This window comes from Arachis stenosperma, chromosome 1, assembly GCF_014773155.1.
Source record: "Arachis stenosperma cultivar V10309 chromosome 1, arast.V10309.gnm1.PFL2, whole genome shotgun sequence".
Lineage (NCBI taxonomy): Eukaryota > Viridiplantae > Streptophyta > Magnoliopsida > Fabales > Fabaceae > Arachis > Arachis stenosperma.
The window spans coordinates 23,756,075-23,777,707 of record NC_080377.1 but is presented as its reverse complement, the minus strand read 5'-3'; the positions used below and the strand labels follow the sequence as shown (position 1 = coordinate 23,777,707).

Genomic DNA, 21,633 nt, shown 5'->3' with positions numbered 1-21,633 from the left:
CCATCCTTTTCTTGGTGATGGGCTTGTCCTCATCAATGGGGGTATCTCCTTCTATGTCAACTCCTACTGAATAACAGAGGTGACAAATGAGATGAGGAAAGGCTAACCTTGCCAAGGTGGAGGTCTTGTCCGCCACCTTATAGAGTTCTTGGGCTATAGCCTCATGAACCTCTATTTCTTCTCCAATCATGATGCTATGAATCATGATGGCCCGGTCTAGAGTAACTTCGGACCGGTTGCTAGTGGGAATGATTGAGCGTTGAATGAACTCTAACCATCCTCTAGCCACGGGCTTGAGGTCATGCCTTCTTAATTGAACCGGCTTGCCTCTTGAATCTCTCTTCCATTGTGCGCCCTCTTCACATATGACTGTGAGGACTTGGTCCAACCTTTGATCAAAGTTGACCCTTCTAGTGTAAGGATGTTCATCTCCTTGCATCATAGGCAAGTTGAAGGGTGAGGTTGGTGGGGATTTATGAAGGATGGATGTGAGTGGTGAAGAGAAAGATGGGATTTGATAGGTGAGGGGTTTATGGGGAAGAGGTATTGAGGTGATTGGTGAATGGGGGAAGAAGAGAGAGAGTGATGGTGGGGTCCTGTGGGGTCCACAGATCCTGTGGTGTCAAGGAAAAGTCATCCCTGCACCAAATGGCATCAAAATCCACGTTTTAAGCCATTTCTGGCGTTAAACGCCGGGCTGGTGCCCATTCCTGGCGTTTAACGCCAGGTTCTAGCCCTTTTCTGGCGTTTAACGCCAGTCTGGTGCCCCTTTCTAGCGTTAAACGCCCAGAATGGTGCCAGACTGGGCGTTAAACGCCCAACAGCTAGCATTACTGGCGTTTGAACGCCAGCTTCTTCTCCTCCAGGGTGTGCTGTTTTTCTTCCTGTTTTTCATTCTATTTTTGCTTTTTTTCATTGTTTTTGTGACTTCTTATGATCATCAACCTACAAAAAAGATAAAATAACAAAACAAAATAGTTAACTATAAAACATTGGGTTGCCTCCCAACAAGCGCTTCTTTAATGTCATTAGCTTGACAGAGGACTCTCATGGAGCCTCAGAAATACTCAGAACCGTGTTGGAACCTCCCAACACCAAACTTAGAGTTTGAATGTGGGGGTTCAACACCAAACTTAGAGTTTGGTTGTGGCCTCCCAACACCAAACTTAGAGTTTGACTGTGGGGGCTCTGCTTGGCTCTGTTTTGAGAGAAGCTCTTCATGCTTCCTCTCCATGATGATAGAGGGATGTCCTTGGGCCTTAAACACCAAGGATTCTTCATTCACTTGAATGATTAACTCTCCTCTATCAACATCAATCACAGCCTTTGCTGTGGCTAGGAAGGGTCTGCCAAGGATGATGGATTCATCCATGCACTTCCCAGTCTCTAGGACTATGAAATCAGTAGGGATGTAATGGTCTTCAACTTTTACCAAAACATTCTCTACAAGTCCATGAGCTTGTTTTCTTGAGTTTTCTGCCATCTCCAATGAGATTCTTGCAGCTTGCACCTCAAAGATCCCTAATTTCTCCATTACAGAGAGGGGCATGAGGTTTACACTTGACCCTAAGTCACACAAGGCCTTCTTGAAGGTCATGGTGCCTATGGTACAAGGTATAGAAAATTTCCCCGGATCCTGCCTCTTTTGAGGCAGTTTCTGCCTAGACAAGTCATCCAGTTCTTTGGTGAGCAGAGGTGGTTCATCCTCCCAAGTCTCATTTCCAAATAACTTGTCATTTAGCTTCATGATTACTCCAAGGTATTTAGCAACTTGCTCTTCAGTGACATACTCATCCTCTTCAGAGGAAGAATACTCATCAGAGCTCATGAATGGCAGAAGTAAGTCCAATGGAATCTCTATGGTCTCATTTTGAGCCTCAGATTCCCATTGTTCCTCATTGAGGGACTCAGAGGAGATTGATGCACGCCCACTGGGGTCTTCCTCAGTGGCGTCCTCCTCTTCTCTTTCCTCTCCATATTCGGCCATGGTTATGGCTTTGCACTCTCCTTTTGGATTTTCTTCTGTATTACTTGGGAGAGTACTAGGAGGAAGTTCAGTAACTTTCTTACTCAGCTGACCCACTTGTCCTTCCAAATTCCTAATGGAGGACCTTGTTTCAGTCATGAAACTTTGAGTGGTCTTTATTAGATCAGAGACCATTGTTGCTAAGTCAGAAGTACTCTGCTTAGAACTCTCTGTCTGTTGCTGAGAAGATGATGAAAAAGGCTTGCCATTGCCAAACCTGTTTCTTCCACCATTATTGTTATTGAAACCTTGTTGAGGTCTCTCTTGATTCTTCCATGAGAAATTTGGGTGATTTCTCCATGAAGAATTATAGGTGTTTCCATAGGGTTCTCCTAGGTAATTCACCTCTTCCATGGAAGGGTTCTCAGGATCATAAGCTTCTTCCTCAGATGAAGCTTCCTTAGTACTGCCAGGTGCATTTTGCATTCCAGACAGACTTTGAGAAATCAAATTGACTTGTTGAGTCAATATCTTGTTCTGAGCCAATATGGCATTTAGAGTATCAATCTCAAGAACTCCTTTCTTCTGATTAGTCCCATTGTTCACAGGATTCCTTTCAGAAGTGTACATGAATTGGTTATTTGCAACCATTTCAATTAGCTCTTGAGCCTCTGTAGGCGTCTTCTTCAGATGAAGAGATCCTCCAGCAGAGCTATCCAAGGACATCTTGGATAGTTCAGAGAGACCATCATAGAAAATACCTATGATGCTCCATTCAGAAAGCATGTCTGAGGGACATCTTCTGATTAATTATTTGTATCTTTCCCAAGCTTCATAGAGGGATTCTCCATCCTTCTGTCTGAAGGTTTGGACTTCCACTCTAAGCTTACTCCATCTTTGAGGTGGAAAGAACTTTGCCAAGAAGGCATTGACTAGCTTTTCCCAAGAGTCCAGGCTTTCTTTAGGTTGAGAATCCAACCATATTCTAGCTCTGTCTCTTACAGCAAAAGGGAATAGCATCAGTCTATAGACCTCAGGGTCTACCCCATTAGTCTTGACTGTGTCACAGATTTGCAAGAATTCAGCTAAGAACTGATGAGGATCTTCCATTGGAAGTCCATGGAACTTGCAATTCTGTTGCATTAGAGAAACTAATTGAGGCTTAAGCTCAAAGTTGTTTGCTCCAATGGCAGGGATAGAGATGCTTCTCTTAGCTTTCTCTTCAAGGTCCTTTCAGGTTCAGGATCAGCTTCAACAAGAATGCCTTTGTCTCTGCTCCTGCTCATATAAAAGAGAAGAGAACAAGAAAATGTGGAATCCTCTATGTCACAGTATAGAGATTCCTTGAGGTGTCAGAGGAAAAGAGAAATAGAAAGAAGAAGGAGAAAAAAATTCGAACTTTAATTAGATAAGGTTCGAATTGTGCATTGAGAAGGAGTGGTACTCCATAAATAGAAGGATGTGAGAAGGAGGGAAGTAATCTTTTCGAAAATTAATTAGAAAATTTTGAAAACATTTTTGAAAAACACTTAATTGATTTTCGAAAAATAAGAGTGGAAAAGAAATCAAGTGATTTTTGAAAAAGATTTGAAATTAGAAGTCAAAAGGATTTGATTGAAAACTTAATTTGAAAAAGATGTGATTAAAAAGATGTGATTGGTTTAAAAAAATGTGATTGAGAAGATATGATTTGAAAACAATTTTAAAAGATATGATTTGAAAACAATTTGAAAAGATATGATTTTAAAAATTAATGACTTGCCTAACAAAAAAAGATATGATTCAAACATAAAACCTTCCTCAACAGAAAAGGCAAAAAATGTTCAATCAAATCATTAATTGTTAGTAAGTATCTTTGAAAAAGGAAAGAAATTGATTTTGAAAACATTTGATTGAAAAGATATGATTTGAAAAAGATTTGATTTTGAAAAACTTTGAAAACTTGAAAAAAAATTGATTTTGAAAACAAAATCTTCCCCCTAGCACCATCCTGGCGTTAAACGCCCAGAATGGTATACATTCTGGCGTTTAACGCCCAAAATGCTACCTTTTTGGGCGTTAAACGCCCAACCAGGTACCCTGGCTGGCGTTTAAACGCCAGTCTGTCTTCTTCACTGGGCATTTTTGAATGCTCAGCTTTTTCTGTATAATTCCTCTGCAGTATGTTCTGAATCTCCAATTCTTTGTATCATTGACTTGAAAAGACACAAATTAAAAATATTTTTGGATTTTTAATAATCACAATGCAATAAGAATCAAATAAAAATGCATGCAAGACACCAAACTTAGCAGTTTGTATACTACTGACACTAACAATGTGAGAATGCATATGAGACACACAAAATACATCAAGTCAATAGAATTTAGAGATTAGAACACAAAAATCATCAAAAATTTCTTGAGGATCCATAAGACACATGAATGAATGCATGCGATTGACACCAAACTTAAGATGAGACACTAGACTTAAGCAAGAAACATCAAATATTTTTGGTTTTTATGATTTTGTAATTTTTTTGTTTTTTTTTTTCGAAAATTAAGTAAAAAGGAAAATAAAGGTATCAAAATTCTTAATGAGAATTCCAGGAATCATGCAATGTTAGTCTAAAGCTTTAGTCTAAAGGAATTAGACAAAGCTAGCTAAGCTTCAGCAGGACATTGCATTCAAGAGCTAAATTGATGATGATCAATCAGCTTTGGTGATGATAAGAACATCACCTTGAAACACTAGAATTCATTCTTAAGAGCTCTGAAGAAAAATACCTAATCTAAGCAACAAGATGAACCGTTAGTTGTCCATACTCGAACAATCCCAGGCATTGTTACCAAAAGCTTGCTCAAAACTTGAACAATCCCCGGCAACGGCGCCAAAAACTTGGTGCGCGAAATTGTGAACAATACAACTTCACACAACTAACCAGCAAGTGCACTGGGTCGTCCAAGTAATACCTTACGTGAGTAAGGGTCGATCCCACGGAGATTGTTAGCATTGAAGCAAGCTATGGTCATCTTGTAAATCTTAGTCAGGCAAACTCAAATGTATATGATGATGAACGAAAATAACATAAAAGATAAAGATAGTGATACTTATGTATATCATTGGTGTAAGAGCTTCAGACAAGCGTATGAAGATGCCTTCCCTTCCGTCTCTCTGCTTTCCTACTGTCTTCATCCAATCCTTCTTACTCCTTTCCATGGCAAGCTCGTGTAGGGTTTCACCGTTGTCAATGGCTACCTCCCATCCTCTCAGTGAAAGCGATTGCATATGCTCTGTCACAGCATAGCGGAATTCAGCTGTCGGTTCTCGGTCAGGCCGGAATAATATCCATTGATACTTTTGTGTCTGTCACTAACGCCCCGCCTGCTAGGAGTTTGAAGCACGTCACAGTCATTCAGTCATTGAATCCTACTCAGAATACCACAGACAAGGTTAGACCTTCCGGATTCTCTTGAATGCCGCCATCAGGTCCTGCCTATACCACGAAGATTCCGATTAAAGAATCCAAGAGATATTCACTAAGCCTTAGATGCTTGTAGAACAAGAATGGTTGTCAGTCACCTTGTTCATAGGTGAGAATGGTGATGAGTGTCAATCACCACCTTCATCAAGTTGAAAAACAAGTGATATCTTGGACAAAGAACAAGCGGAATTGAATAGAAGAACAATAGTAATTGCATTAATACTCGAGGTACAGCAGAGCTCCACACCTTAATCTATGGTGTGTAGAAACTCCACCGTTGAAAATACATAAGCATAAGGTCTAGGCATGGCCGAATGGCCAGCCTCCCAATGATCTAAGATAGCATAAAACGAAGATAGCTACCCCAAAAGTCCTCAATACAAATACAATAGTAAAAGGTCCTACTTATAGATAACTAGTAGCCTAAGGTGTACAAAGATGAGTAAATGACATAAAAATCCACTTCCGGGCCCACTTTGGTGTGTGCTTGGGCTGAGCAATGAAGCATTTTCGTGTAGAGACTCTCCTTGGAGTTAAACGCCAGCTTTAGTGCCAGTTTGGGCGTTTAACTCCCAATTAGGTGCCAGTTCCGGCGTTTAACGCTGGAATTTCTGTAGGTGACTTTGAACGCCGGTTTGGGCCATCAAATCTTGGGCAAAGTATGGACTATCATATATTGCTGGAAAGCCCAGGATGTCTACTTTCCAACGCCGTTGAGAGCGCGCCAATTGGGTTTCTGTAGCTCCAGAAAATCCACTTCGAGTGCAGGGAGGTTAGAATCCAACAGCATCTGCAGTCCTTTTGAGTCTCTGGATCAGATTTTTGCTCAGATCCCTCAATTTCAGCCAGAAAATACCTGAAATCACAGAAAAACACACAAACTCATAGTAAAGTCCAGAAAAGTGAATTTTAATTAAAAACTAATAAAAATATAATAAAAACTAACTAAAAGATACTAAAAACATACTAAAAACAATGCCAAAAAGCGTACAAATTATCCGCTCATCAGTGGTGGTTCTTGGAAGTCACAAGGTGAGTTACCATAGCCATTGGATTGGTATGCATCATAGAATGGCTCTTCTTCATAGTGCATTGGTGGAGGTTGTTGCCATGAAGATTGATCATATGCATATGGCTCCTCCCACCTTTGGTTATTCCATTCTTGATACACATCTTCATTATAGTCCTCATTTCCTACAACATATTGATAACCAAACTCATAGCCAAGGTGAGAATTCATGATAGCAAGAGGAAAATGGAAACAAAATCAAATAAGAAGCAAGAAAATTAAATCCTAAAACTAGCAAGAGCTAACAAAAGCAAACATATTCACACTATTCACATATATACAATAACCAATAACATAACACCATTGCAAATTCCCGGCAACAGCGCCATTTTGATGATTGGATTTTTGAGGGTTTAGAATTTCACTAATGAAATCTCGTTGTAAAGTATAGTTTCTAAACCAACAATAACCCTTTCATACAAAAGATTGTTTGTCACAAGTAACAAACCCCTAAATTTATAAACCGAAGTATTCAAACCTCGGGTCGTTCTCCCTAGCGATTACAATAAAGTGTCTTGTTATTGGTTATGAGTTATTTTGGGGTTTTGGATAAGAAGCATGAAAAGTAAATGATAATGAAAATAAACTAACAACTAACAAAGCTCTTGGTAAAATATGAGAACTAGAAGTCCTATCCTAGTTATCCTCCTCAATTGTGATGAGAATTGTTCATTGCTCCCACTTAGTTAACCTCTAACCATGGAGGAAAGTCAAGTGGATGAATCAATTTGATTCCTCAAGTCCTAATTAACTCCTAGAGGAATGACTAGCTTTAGAGCCATTCAAATCACTTAGCAACTTCTAATTATCAATCAACAAAGGAATTAGATAACTCAAGTGTCACTAATTACTCTACCTAAGCCAAGAGGAACAAAACCTACACTAAAATCCAACCAAGCATTTCATCAAACACTTGGAAGGAATAAAAGGAAAGCATAGTAAATTGACAACAAGAATGAAATCTAACAACAATTATTACAAAGAGTTAATAACAACAAATCAAAAGGAAATCACAATTATCATGAATTACCTCAAATTGCATTATTGAAAGAAAACAAAGGAACAACAATCTATCCAAAAAACAAAATGAAGGATTACAATTATTAAAGTGCGTAACTAGAAAGAGGAAAAGGAGAAGATTAAGACTTGATGAAGGGGAAGTGAATTGAGGCATGAATTAAGCCTAGATCTAAGAAGAGAGATTAATCTAACCCTAATCCTAATTCTAGAGAGAAGTGAGAGCTTCTCTCTCTAGAAACTAACTCTAACTACTAAACTAAACTAATGGCTAAAAGTTAGTTGATTACTCTTCAATCCTTGGCTTAAATAGTATCAGAAATGAGTTGGATTGGGCTCACAAGGCTTCTAAAATCGCTGGCCACGTTTTGCTTTAAGTGGACCAGGTGGCAGCAACGGCGCGTGCGTGTACTATACGCGTGCGCGCCACCATACGTGTGGCAACTATGGCAAATCTTATATTGTTTCGAAGCCGCGGATGTTAGCTTTCTAACCCAACTGGAACCGCATCATTTGGACCTCTGTAGCTCAAGTTATGATCGTTTAAGTGCAAAGAGGTTGGCTTGACAGCTTTCCGGTTCTTTCATTTCTTCATGAGTTCTCCAACTTTTCATGCTTCTTTCTTCATTCCCTTGATCCAATCTTTGCCTCCTAAACCTTAAATCACTTAACAAACATATCAAGGCATCTAATGGAATCAAGGAGAATTAGATATAGCTATTTTAAGACCTAAAAAACATGTTTTCACTCTTAAGCACAATTAAAGGAGAAGTTATAAAACCATGCTATTTCATTGAATAAATGTGGGTAAAAGGTCATAAAATCCCTTAAATGAAGCATAAGATAAACCCTACAAATGGGGTTTATCAATGGTGGGATTCAATCTTCTTTGGGGTTGATCGACAGGCTTTGATCCCTCTTCTAAGAATATTCTGTGCTCACAAACTTGAGGGTTGATTCCTACTATATCCACCAAGCTCCACCCAATTGCTTTCTTGTGTTGTCTCAACACACTGAGCAGCTGCTCTTCCTGTTGGAAGTGAGTTCCCTTGTAATGATAACTGTGAACTTCTGATTATCCTCAAGGTAAGCATACTTGAGGTGTGGAGGGAGGGGCTTCAATTCCGATCTCTGCTCATAGTTAGGCTTTGGATCATCCGGGGTTAGTGATAATGGCAAAGTGTCCTCATTATGTTCAGAGGGTGTCCCCACACTTGGACCTTGCTCCAAGTGTTTCTCTTCTACTTTTTCTTGGTGAAATTCAGCTACAGTTTCATCAATGATGTCGCACTGGAAGATAGAATGATCTTCCGGAGGGTGCTTCATAGCTTTATTCAAACTGAAGCTCACTACTCTGCCATCTATCTCAAAGGAGTAAGTTCCTGAGAATGCATCCAGCTTGAACTTCGAAGTCTTCAGGAATGGTCTTCCAAGTAGGATTGATGACGGTCTTCCTGAGTCATTAGGGGGCATTTCCAGGATATAGAAGTCGACGGGAAATGTGAGCCCCTTAATGCTCACTAATACATCTTCCCCAATTCCAATTACTGTAATAATGCTTTTATCTGCTAACACAAAACGAGCTGTCGACCTTTTTAAGGGAGGGAGCCTCAAAGCATCATATATAGTAGAAAAAGGCATTATACTAACACATGCTCCTAAATCACACATGCAGTCAGAAAATAATACACCTCCAATGGTACAGTTAACCATGTATGGACCTAGATCACTACATTTTTCAGGTATACCTCCCATTAAAGTAGATATAGAACTACCTAAAGGAATAGTTTCTAATTCATTAATTTTATCTTTATGTATGCATAAATCTTTCAAAAACTTTGCATATTTATGTACTTGTTGAATAACATAAAAAGGGGTACAGTTACCTCAACCTTTTTGAAAATTTCTACCATTTTGGGATCAAGTTCCATCTGCTTTCTGGACTTCCGTGCAAGGTGTGAAAATGGGATAGGAATGGCACCATTTGCAGCTTCTGCTTCCTTTGGTGCTCCATTTCTGGGGTGAGGTATTTCTTCTTCAACCAAGTCTTGCACTTCATCATCTTCTTCAACTTCCTCCACTTCAACCATGTCCTCCATTGGGGCATGTTCTAGTGGTCTTGGCTCCTCCAGATTTCTCACTTGCAGTGTGGTTCCAGATCTCAAAGTGATGGCATTGATACCTCTCTTGGGGTTGAGTAAAGGTTGAGAGGGGATTCTATTGGAATTTGAAGGCTGGTTGTTGGAGTTATTCAGTGATCTAATCTGTGAGACAAGAGCTTGCAAGGTAGAGTTTAGACCGTTCAAGGTAGAAGTGAGGTTGTTTTCCATGGTCTTTTGTCTTTGATCAATTGAGTGTAGTAACTCGTCATTAGAAGAGGAAGGGGGTAAGTAATCTGAGGGGTCTGCTGTTGGCTATTCTGAGGTGTTTGGGACTGCCTTTGATGAAGTGCTCTGTAAGGCTGGTTCTAATTCTGCTGTTTGTTGTTATTATTCCACCTCTGATTTCTATTTTTGTCTCTGCCTCCTCTATTATAGTTATTCCTCCATCCCTGGTTGGAATTATCTCTCCAACCCTGGTTGGAGTTGTCCTGCCAACCTTGGTTAAAGTTCCCACCTTGGTTATAGTTGCTACCTTGTTGATAGTATCCTTGATTCGGACGGTCATAGAAATTGTGAGTAGCTGCCAATGTGTTGTCCTCATGTTGGAACTGTGGACATTTATCAGTATAATGACTATAATCAGCACATATTGCGCATACTCTCTGAGAAATCAGTTGTTGACTACGTTGTGGTGAAGGAGGTTGAGACTGTTGCTGGCCCAGTTGTATCTGCTTCAGTAGGTTGGTCATCTCACATAGTGATTGTGTGAGAGCAGTATTCTCACTGCTAAAGGAAACCTCTGCCACGGCCTTGGGGTGGTTGTTCCTATTGCGCTTGTGAGTCCGAGCAGAATCAGCCAGGTCGGCGATCAGTTGCCATGCTTCATCAGTGGTCTTGTACTTTTTCAGAGAACCATTGCTTGCACCATCTAATGTAGTCTTATCCTGAGGCTTCATGCCTTGTGTGAAGTAGCCGAGCAACACCAACTTGTCAATCATGTGGTGGGGGCATGCGTCTAGGAGATTAGTGAAGTGCTCCCAGTACTCGTAGAGAGTCTCGGATTCGCCTTGGATGATCATTGAAATCTCTTTCCTTAGTCTACCAGTAACTTCAGTTGGAAAGTATTTTTCTAGAAATTCTCTCCTGAGCGTATCCCAGTTAGTAACAATTGCTTCAGGTTGAGTGTAGTACCACTCTCTCGCCTTTCCCTCAAGAGAAAACGAAAAAGCGGCTAGTGATGATTAGATTTTTGATGGTATAGAATTTTACAAATGAATTCTCGTTGCAAGTATAGTTTCTAAACCAATCACTAATCCTTTCATACAAAAAGTTGTTTGTCACTAAAACAAACCCCTAAAATTTATAAACCGAAGTATTCAAACCTCGGGTCGTTCTCCCTAAGTGTCTTGTTATTGGTTGTGAGTTATTTTGGGGGTTTTGATAAGAAATATGAAAGATAAATGGCAAGAAAGTAAACTAATGGCCAAAAAGGTCTTGGCAAGTGTTGGTGGTCAAGGATCTCTATCCTAATCACTAACCACAATATGAGAATTGGCAAGGATTAATCTCATTAAATCATCCTCTAACTAGTAGTAAAGGAAAGTCAAATGAGCTATATCAATCCTAGTCCATAAGTCCTAACTCTCCACTAATTCAATTAGTGAGAACTAGAGTCAATGGCTCCCAATCATCAATCACTTGGACATTAGTAACTCAAGAGGTCCTAAGTTACCTTTCCAAGCCAAGAGTATAAAATCCTACTCTAAAATCCAACCAAGCATTTCATCAAACACTTGGAAGGCATAAAAGGAAAACATAGTAAATCAACAACAAGAGCAAGATCTAACAACAATTATTGTAAGGAATTAATAACAACAAATCAAAAGGAACACAATTATTATGATTTACCTTGAATTGAATTGAAAGAGAAAGAAAGGAACAAAACTAGATCTACAACAAGATATAAGAACAACATAAAAGAGATTACACCAAAAGAATAGGAGAAGAATGAATGTAACTACAAGGAATTGAGAAATAGAAGTAGAAGAAAGCAAAGATTAAAACCTAGATCTAAGAGCTAAACCTAATCCTAATCCTAATCCTAGAGAGAAGTGAGAGCTTCTCTCTCTAGAAACTACTTCTAACTACTAAACTAAGCTAATGATTAAAAGTTTGTAAAGTATATTGATTCCCCCTTCAATCCTTGGCTTAAATAGCATCAGAAATGAGTTGGATTGGGCCCACAAGGCTTCTAAAATCGCTGGCCACGTTTTGCTTTAAGTGAAACAGGTGGCAGCAACGGCGCGTACGCGTACTATGCGCGTACGCACCACCATACGTATAGCAACTATGGCAAATCTTATATCGTTTTGAAGCCCTGGATGTTAGCTTTCCAACCCAACTAGAACCGCATCATTTGGACCTCTGTAGCTCAAGTTATGGTTGTTTAAGTGCGAAGAGGTCGGCTTGACAGCTTTCCGGTTCTTTCATTTCTTCATGAGTTCTCCAACTTTTCATGCTTTCTTTCTTCATTCCCTTGATCCAATATTTGCCTCCTAAACCTTAAATCACTTAACAAACATATCAAGGCATCTAATGGAATCAAGGTGAATTAGATTTAGCTATTTTAAGTCCTAAAAAGCATGTTTTCACTCTTAAGCACAATTAAGGGAGAAGTTATAAAACCATGCTATTTCATTGAATAAATGTGGGTAAAAGGTTATAAAATCTCCTAAATTAAGCACAAGATAAACCCTACAAATGGGGTTTATCAGCTAGCAGAATAGAAGTCTCAGTCGCACCATAACGCCTAACAGTAGAACAGGCTGTCTGAAAATCTCTGAGGTGCTTAAGAGGCTCTTGAGCAGGTAGGCCGTGAAACTTTGGCAGTAGATTAATTAGTGCAGTCTTGAGTTCAATATCTGCACCCAGATTTGGTTGACGCGCTTGAAAAGGTGGTAGTGTAAAGTCTGGAGCTCCTGCCTCCTGAAGAGTAATCCTCCTGGGAGCTGCCATGTCCTCTGCGCTCAAATCAACCGAATCAGTAGAAGGGGAGCATGTTTCTTCCTTAAATGACATTTCCAATTCGTCCTCAAAAAGGCTAACCAACACCGAGCCCACCTTATACGTGAGATAGTTCTTTCAATTTCAGGATCAAATACGGGTAGGCTCGGATCAGGTAGTGAACGCGTTATTCAATGAAAGAAACGTACAGTTCATGGTAATAAAATAAAATAAAATAAAATGCAAATAAAATAAAAATCCAACCAATAAATTAGCACACTGTTGCAACTCCCTGGCAACGGCGCCAAAAATTGACGTGGCGGAAAATCACCGATTAAGAGTTTATAAAGAAAACGTCGTTGCAAGTATAGCTCTTAACTAATGAAGATTCCGCGTATCAATTTAGAAAGGGTGTCACAAAATTAGAATGAAAAATACTGGGAGTATGAGTCCTAGGTTGTCTCCCAACGAGTTGCAGAGAGAATGCTAATTTATTAATTAGGGGTTTTCAAGAGAGTTGAGTTTTTATAATTAGCAATTAAATAGTTGTAAATTAAAGAAATAAAAACTAAGAATGATTATTAATATTTTAAATAAAAAGGCCTTGACTGGGGGAATGATCAACTGGAAGTTCTATCCTTGTTGGGATCTCTTAGGTGTAGTATCAAAAAGGTTGTTGTTTTTACTTAGTTAACCCTTACTAAATAAAGGAAAGTCAAGTGATTGAGCTAACTCTTATTCACAAATCCTAGTCCTCTCCCTTGGGAAGGTCTAGCGTTAGTAAATACAGAACCAGCCAACAACTTCTAGTTTAATCTTCACTTAAGCCTTCCAACTCATGTGTCTCCTTTTAATCAACTCCCATGTCAAGCAGGGAATCTACTCCATTGACATGAATATAATACTCAAAAAAATATAAGAAGAAGACATAATAAATTAAATAAAATAGAGACTGAAAATTAATTAAAAATAAAAGTAATCCTCTGTATCAACAATCCATGAAAATAATCCAACTACCACTTTAAACAAGAATTAAGAATATGGAATAAATAAAAGAGCAAGTAAGGGAACAAACTAGAATAGTATCTTCAACGGAGGTGATGACTCTTCAATATCCGAAGCAAAAAAGCATAGAACTAATAAACTATGAATGTAAAGAGAACTTAGAGGAAGAGTAGTTCCTTTCTAGATTTAGATCTAAAATCCTAAAACTATCCTAATGAGAATGTGTGTTGATGTGTGTCGAGTCTCTGCACGTTTCCTGGCTTTATTATGTGTTTTTGGGCCAAAAACTGGGTCAAAACTCGGCCCAAAATCGCCCTCGCGTTTTCTGTTATTTCTGCAGATCGCGCAGGTCACGCGTGCGCGTTATTCATCGATTTTCCTTGTCACGTGTACGCGGTCCATGCGTGCACGTCATTCGTGCAGACTCCAATTCGCGCGTACGCGTCAGGCGCGTGCACGCGTCGCTGCGACTTTCTCCATTCCGCGCGCTCGCGTGAGCCATGTGCGCGCTTCGATGCTCGCTGGTCATCTCCTTAGGTTCTTGTGTTTCTTCCATTTTTGCAAGCTTCCTCTCCATTCTCTAAGCCATTCCTGCCTTGTAAACACTTAACACATGGATCACGGCATCGAATGGATATAAAGGAGAACTGAAATACACAAATTAAAGATCTCTAGGAAGCAAGTTTTCAACCATAGAACAAACTTAGGAAGGGATTGTAAAATCATGCAGTTCATATGAATAAGTGGGTAAAGACTTGATGAAACCACTCAATTAAACACAAGATAAATCATAAAATAGTGGTTTATCAATCTCCCCACACTTAGACATTAGCATGTCCTCATGCTTAGCTCAAGGAGATAAAATAAACAAGTAGGAAAAAGTAAGACTCATGCAATGCAATGCAACCTATGTATATGAATGCAACTATATACTAAGATAATTTTGTCTACTTGGTTAAAAGTAAATAAGTTCTTCAAGACAAACATGAACCAAATTCCACTAATTTAATTCATACAGTAAAGACAAGTAAACTTGTAAGAAGATAGCTCATGAAAGCAGGGAACATAGAACTAAGCATTGAACCGTTACTGATGGTGTATGTGCACTCTAATCACTCAAGTGTATAGGGTAATCACTCTATTCTTCTCTAGTCATGCTTCCTAGACCTTGTTCTTCACCTAACCAATCAACAAGTGTTTAATGTACCAATGCAAACATCATGAGGTCTTTTCAAGGTTGTAATAGGGCCAAGATAAGGGTAAGGATATATATATATATATGGTTAAGTGAGCTATAAATTGAATCCTTGATTAACCTAAGCTCTTACCTATACATACTTTATAAACTTTTAAATTCATGCCTAGCAACCCAAAATTCTCACTTTTGTATTATATACTCATGCATCACCCTTTCTTTTAATTTTTATAACATATGCATTGATCTTTTCATTAACTCAACTTAGCATTGGGGTAATTTTGTCCCCTTATTAATTACTTAATTACTTGAATATTTGTTTTTTAAACATAAAAATAAATATAACATTATCAATGCACATGGATTTTTAATTTTTCTGGTCTTATATGAGTAGGTACACAAATTCCCTTTATTTTATCACGAAATATTCCTTTATTAACCCATGTTCCCACGATCTTCCCATACTCAATTGATACACAATCTCTAACTTAAGCTAACCAAAGATTCAATTGGGGTATTTAATTATTTTTCCGCTTAAGGCTAGTGATGTGGTAAAATATAGAAGAAATGGGATTTAAAAGGCTCAAAATGGCTAACAAGGGTAATTAAAAGGGTAGGCTATTTTGGGATAAGTGAGCTAAAATAATTAATGGCCTCAATCATATGCATACATTTAAATACACTAAATAATGGACATCTAGGATGGAACAAAGCAAAAGATTACAATTATAGAGAAGAAAACACACAAGAATAAAATATTATGGTTAAATAATGTAACCATGTAATTAAGCTCAAATCTCACGGGTTGTGTGTTCTTAGCTATCATTTTATGTTCCAAATACAACTTCAAACAAGTTTTAACAAAAAAAATTTAATCTAAATTAGTGAAATTTTTCAAAAACAAGGTTTTAAAAAAAACTTATTATTTTTCAACCAATTAGAACATGCATGCAAATACCTATTACTATGCAATTTATCATATTCTAACAAAAGAAAAATAAATATCCTATTGGTGTTTAAGAAAGAGAAATTACCTCCGGAATTCAGGTACTGACCGACCTCCCCACACTTAAAGCTTTGCACCGTCCTCGGTGTCATCTGTCAGAAACAAAGGGGGCTGATAGCAGTGTCTCCACAAGCGGGACCGTCATGGCTCCCGGTGCTGGTAAAAGAAGTGGAGTCCGGATCTTCCTCGGGTGGGTGGTTGCCAACAAGCAGCTCCTTGAGGTATGTAAATTGGCGCTTGTCACGGCGCTCTCTTTGCTTTCCTTGCCGGTCTAGCCGGTCCAATCTCTCAAGTATCTGATAGAGCAGTTGGTTTGTTGGAGGTGCTTGTGATGTGGAAGGAGAAGGAATATCTCCGGCCGGTTCTGTAGGCCGGCTAGTCGTGGCTGCTGGAAGTCTAATATATTTCTCGTTAGGGACATACTAATCATCCCGCGGAAGTATGGTCTTGGTATCCCCAGCTCTGTAGGAGACTCCGGATGCTGAGACTAGATCCGAAACCAAGGCGGGAAAAGGTAAGTTGCCCGCAATTTGTACATGTCCCATAGCATTTCGGATGTGTCTTGGTAAATTGAGGTGCTGGTCTGTAACGATACACCAGAGTAGAATAGCCATGTCTACGGTGAAGGAGGACTCGTGAGTGCTTGGAAAGACGTAGTGGGACATAATCTGTGCCCATACTCGAGCCTCCAAGGTTAGTGCTGAAGCCAATATTCCCTTAGGTCAGGATCGGTGGTATCCATAGATCCATCTGCTGCCAGGTTGTGCTATAACTCTGAGAACGGCGTCCCAGTCAAATTTGTATGTCTAGCGTTGGACAGAGGCTTCTTGAAATGCGTCCAATCCTTCAGGGGCAGGGGAAAGATCTAAAGCTCGCTGAATGGTCTCTTCCGTTATGGGGACTTGCTTCTGACGGACATAGACAGACTGCAGGGTTGGCATGTGAAAGTTTGAGTAGAATTCAACTACCCATGAAAGATTGACATGCCATGACTGTCTCCGTAGGAATTTCCATTGTATTTGTTCAATTCGGGGCTTAACAAATACAACAATGTTTGTCGGGAGGATAAGAAGGTACTCATTGTTATAATTTCTCTCAGCCAGGATGGGGAACATCTGCTCACAGTAGCGGTTAGTGAACGGCGCAGTGTCCTTTGCTGGAAAGGCTTTCTCTTTTTCATCGACCTTGATGATCCTCTTGATTCGCTTTGTTGAGGGTTTTACAGCTATTGAAGATGGCTCTGCCATTAGTGCTCTTTTTGTTCTTTTCCTTGCTGGTGGTTTGGGAGTAGCTTTCTCTTTACACTTCTTGGTGGCCATCCTGAAAGGGAAAAGGTAAGTACTTTAAAATTACAAGCGTTAGAGCAAGGAAGAGGATATGATATGTGATAATCAATGCACTGTAAATAAGGATGTCGTTAACACATGGTCATGACTACATGTGATCAGTTCATCAATGGAAACATAGCAAGTGCATGTGATGGCAATTAGATGCAAGATATTTATTGGCATGCCGGCAAAGGCATGAGTAGCATAGATCAAGCATTAAATGTCCAAGTTAGATTATCAACTCTTTCAAACTAACAATCTGTTTGTATTGACAATTATATTTAATCAATAAAATATAAAAGGGGTTTTGTGAAAAATAGGCATTAGAGTGGTAGAATAGAATAATTTAAAATAATGCACAATGCCATACGGGCTTTTTCACAAACACTTAGCATGCGGGGTAAATATGTTATTGAAAGCATTAAATTGAACATGCAAGCAACCCTTTTAAGAAGTAATATTAATTGTCAAGCTATTTCGTAATACACTCACAAGCAAAATATAGAAGAAAACAAGCATCCAACTAAACATCTAACACCAACTAAAAGAATCTAGAAAGAAAAAGAAAGAAAAAGAAAACATAGATAATGAAAAAAAAAGGAAAAAGGAAGAAGAAAACATAAATAAAAAGAAAAAGAATAATGGAAAAGTAAAGAACCTTGATAATGGATGTGAAAAATAAGGGAGGAGAGAGTGAAAAGTGAGAAAGAATAAAGAAGGAAGAAGGGAGAAGAAAGAAATAAGAAGGGATAAGAGAAATTAGGATTGGGGAAGAAAAGATAAGATATATGGCGCCGATCTGGGTAAGCTGTGCGTCGCATGTGACGCGGATACATGGGGCATGCAGTCGCGTGGTTTATGATAATTTCAGGTGAGCAGATGCGTGGGGCATGCAATCGTGTGGTTTGTGATAATTTCAGGTGACGCGGACGCGTGGGTCACGCATACGCGTGACCTGATTTGTGCTATTGGCGCGAAAGCAGCATCGCGCATGCACAAGTCTCTGAATCATACGCACATTGCCAAAATTTTAGGGTGACGCGCGCGCGTGGGTGATGCGCACGCATGAATGGCCTCTATTTGAATAATGACGCGGACGCGGTGGGCACGCGTTCGCGTGATGAGGCTTGTGCTTCCAGCACAATTCCAGCCCCATTCCATCATAACTTTCTGCCAGACACCTATTTACGTCGATATCGCAGGGTCTTGTGTGCGCGTGAGTGACGCGCACGCGTGGATGGCTGAAACGGAACGATCATACCATAGTGGGTTGTCTCCCACCTAGCACTTTGCTTTTACATCCTTAAGTTGGACAGTCTTTAGGCTCATTCTGCTTCTGTTGGTAGGTCTTCCAGGAGGAAGACCTCTAGCTCTTTGTGATCCTTCATCTTTTCACCATGATAAAGCTTTAGGCAGTGTCCATTGACCTTAATGAATTTGGAGCTAGAAAGATGACGCAGGTGAAAAACTCCGTATGGCTCTGCCTTTTCTACTATGTAGGAACCTTCCCATCTTGATCAAAGTTTGCCTGGCATAAGCCTCAGTCTGGAGTTGTAAAGAAGAAATAACTCCCCTGGTCTGAATTCTCTCCTTTTTATGTGCTTGTCATGGACGGCCTTCATCTTTTCCTTGTATCGCCTGGAGTTGTCATATGCTTCTAGGTGAATGTTCTCTAATTCTGCTAGTTGCAGCTTCCTTTCAACACGAGCTTCCTTAAAATTCATGTTGCATTCCTTTACAGCCCAGAAAGCCTTGTGTTCCACTTCTACTGGAAGGTGGCAAGCATTACCGTACACTAAGCAGAAAGGGCTCATCCCAATGGGTGTCATGTACGCTGTTCGATATGCCCAGAGCGCATCTTGTAACTTGGCACTCCAGTCCTTCCTATGAGGCTTTACTATCTTCTCCAGAATGTGTTTAATCTCTCTGTTAGATACCTCTGCTTGCTCATTGGTCTGGGGATGATAAGCTGTTGCTACTTTGTGAACAATCCCATGCTTTTTCAATAATCCTGTTAGTCTCTTGTTACAAAAGTGAGTACCTTGATCGCTCATGATTGCTCGTGGTGATCCAAAGCGACAGATAATATGGTTTCTAACAAAGGAAACAAAAGTGTTAGCATCATCAGTACGGTTAGGAATTGCTTCCACCCATTTAGAAACATAATCTACAGCTAACAGTATATAAGGTAACCACTAGAGTTTGGAAATGGACCCATGAAGTCAATGCGCCAAACATCAAAAATTTCACAGAAAAGCATAGTCTGTTGAGGCATCTCATCCCTCTTAGATATATTACCAAACCTTTGGCAAGAGGAACAAGATTTACAAAAATTAGCAGCATCTTTAAAAAGAGTAGGCCACCAGAATCCACAATCTAAAATTTTTTGAGATGTCCTTTGAGGGCCAAAATATCCTCCACTCTCAGAAGAGTGGCAAGCCTCTAAAATAGACTGGAATTCTGATTGGGGTACACACCTTCTAATTACCTGGTCAGCACCACACCTCCATAAATATGGATCATCCCATATATAATATTTGGACTCGCTTTTCAGCTTGTCTCTTTGATGCTTAGTAAAATTGGCAGGGAAAGTATGACTAACTAGAAAATTAGCTACAGGTGCATACCAAGGAGCTACTTCAGATAGTGCATACAAGCTATCAAATGGAAAAGCATCATTGATAGGAGTGGAGTCATCCATAATGTGCTCAAGGCGACTCAAGTGGTCTGCCACTAAAATTTGGTTACCACTCCTATCCTTAATTTCTAAGTCAAATTCTTGTAGCAACAGTATCCACCGTATCAACCTTGGTTTGGACTCTTTTTTAGTTAATAAATATTTTAGAGCTGCATGGTCCGAGTACACTACTATCTTAGTACCAAGTAAATAGGCTCGGAATTTATCCAGAGCAAAAACAATAGCAAGAAGCTCCTTTTCAGTAGTAGTGTAATTAGACTGAGTAGCGTCTAAGGTCTTAGACGTATAAGCTATTACGAAAGGATCCTTACCTTCACGCTGAGCCAGTGCCGCCCCTACTACATGGTTGGAGGCATCACACATAATCTTAAAATGCTGGCTCTAGTCTGGTCCTCTCACAATTGGAGCTTGAGTCAGGGCGATCTTCAGCTTATCAAATGCTTGCATGCAATCCTCACTGAACTCAAACTTGATATCTTTCTGCAGTAGTCTGGATAAAGGTAATGCTACCTTACTAAAATCCTTAATAAATCTCCTGTAGAAACCTGCGTGGCCAAGGAACGAACGGACTTCCCTCACAGAGAAGGGGTAAGGCAAACTAGAAATGACATCTACCTTTGCTGGGTCTACAGAAGTACCAGTATGAGAGACAACATGTCCTAGAACAATCCCTTGTTTTACCATAAAATGACACTTTTCAAAATTTAATACAAGGTTTGAACTAACACACCTGTCTAATACTTTATCTAAATTATCCAAGCAAAGGCTAAAGGAATCACCGTATACACTAAAATCATCCATAAAAACCTCCATACAGCTCTCAATAAGATCAGAGAAAAGACTCATCATGCACCTTTAGAAAGTGGCCGGTGCATTTTATAAGCGAAAGGGCATTCTCTTGTAAGCATAAATCCCAAATGGACATGTAAAAGTAGTCTTTTCCTGATCCTCAGGAGCTATATGAACTTGAAAATAGCCTGTATAACCATCTAACAAGCAGTAGTGGGATTTACGTGATAGGCGATCAAGCATTTGATCAATAAATGGCAAAGGGTAATGATCCTTGTGAGTAGCTTGGTTGAGATGCCTGTAATCAATACAAACTCTCCATGAATTCTGCACTCTAGTTGTCAGGAGCTCTCCATGCTCATTCTTTACTGTTGTGACCCTAGACTTCTGGACTGACCCATTCACTATCTGAGATGGGGTAAATAATATATGCTTCAAGTAGCATGGTTACTTCTTTCTTGACAACTTCTAAGATGGTGGGATTCAATCTTCTTTGGAGTTGATGGACAGGCTTTGATCCCTCTTCTAAGAATATTCTGTGCTCACAAACTTGAGGGTTGATTCCTACTATATCCACCAAGCTCCACCCAATTGCTTTCTTGTGTTGTCTCAACACACTGAGCAGCTGCTCTTCCTGTTGGAAGTGAGTTCCCTTGCAATGATAACTGTGAACTTCTGATTATCCTCAAGGTAAGCATACTTGAGGTGTGGAGGGAGGGGCTTCAATTCCGATCTCTGCTCATAGTTAGGCTTTGGATCATCCGGGGTTAGTGATAATGGCAAAGTGTCCTCATTATGTTCAGAGGGTGTCCCCACACTTGGATCTTGCTCCAAGTGTTTCTCTTCTACTTTTTCTTAGTGAAATTCAGCTACAGTTTCATCAATGATGTCGCACTGGAAGATAGAATAATCTTCCGGAGGGTGCTTCATAGCTTTATTCAAACTGAAACTCACTACTCTGCCATCTATCTCAAAGGAGTAAGTTCCTGAGAAT

At 39.6% G+C, this 21,633-nt stretch overlaps 1 protein-coding gene and 1 non-coding gene across 2 annotated transcripts; one reads left to right on the top strand and one right to left on the bottom strand.

Moving 5' to 3' along the window:
• The first annotated feature begins 2,746 nt into the window (after positions 1-2,746).
• LOC130950239 (small nucleolar RNA R71) lies at positions 2,747-2,854 on the top strand. Its single transcript, XR_009073545.1, has one exon. It is a non-coding gene; the product is annotated as a small nucleolar RNA R71 (small nucleolar RNA).
• A 15,815-nt stretch (positions 2,855-18,669) lies between these two features.
• On the bottom strand, positions 18,670-19,206 carry LOC130976500 (uncharacterized). Its single transcript, XM_057901378.1, has one exon. The coding sequence runs from the start codon at positions 19,204-19,206 to the stop codon at positions 18,670-18,672; it is 537 nt and encodes a 178-aa protein (XP_057757361.1).
• Between the last annotated feature and the right edge of the window lie 2,427 nt (positions 19,207-21,633).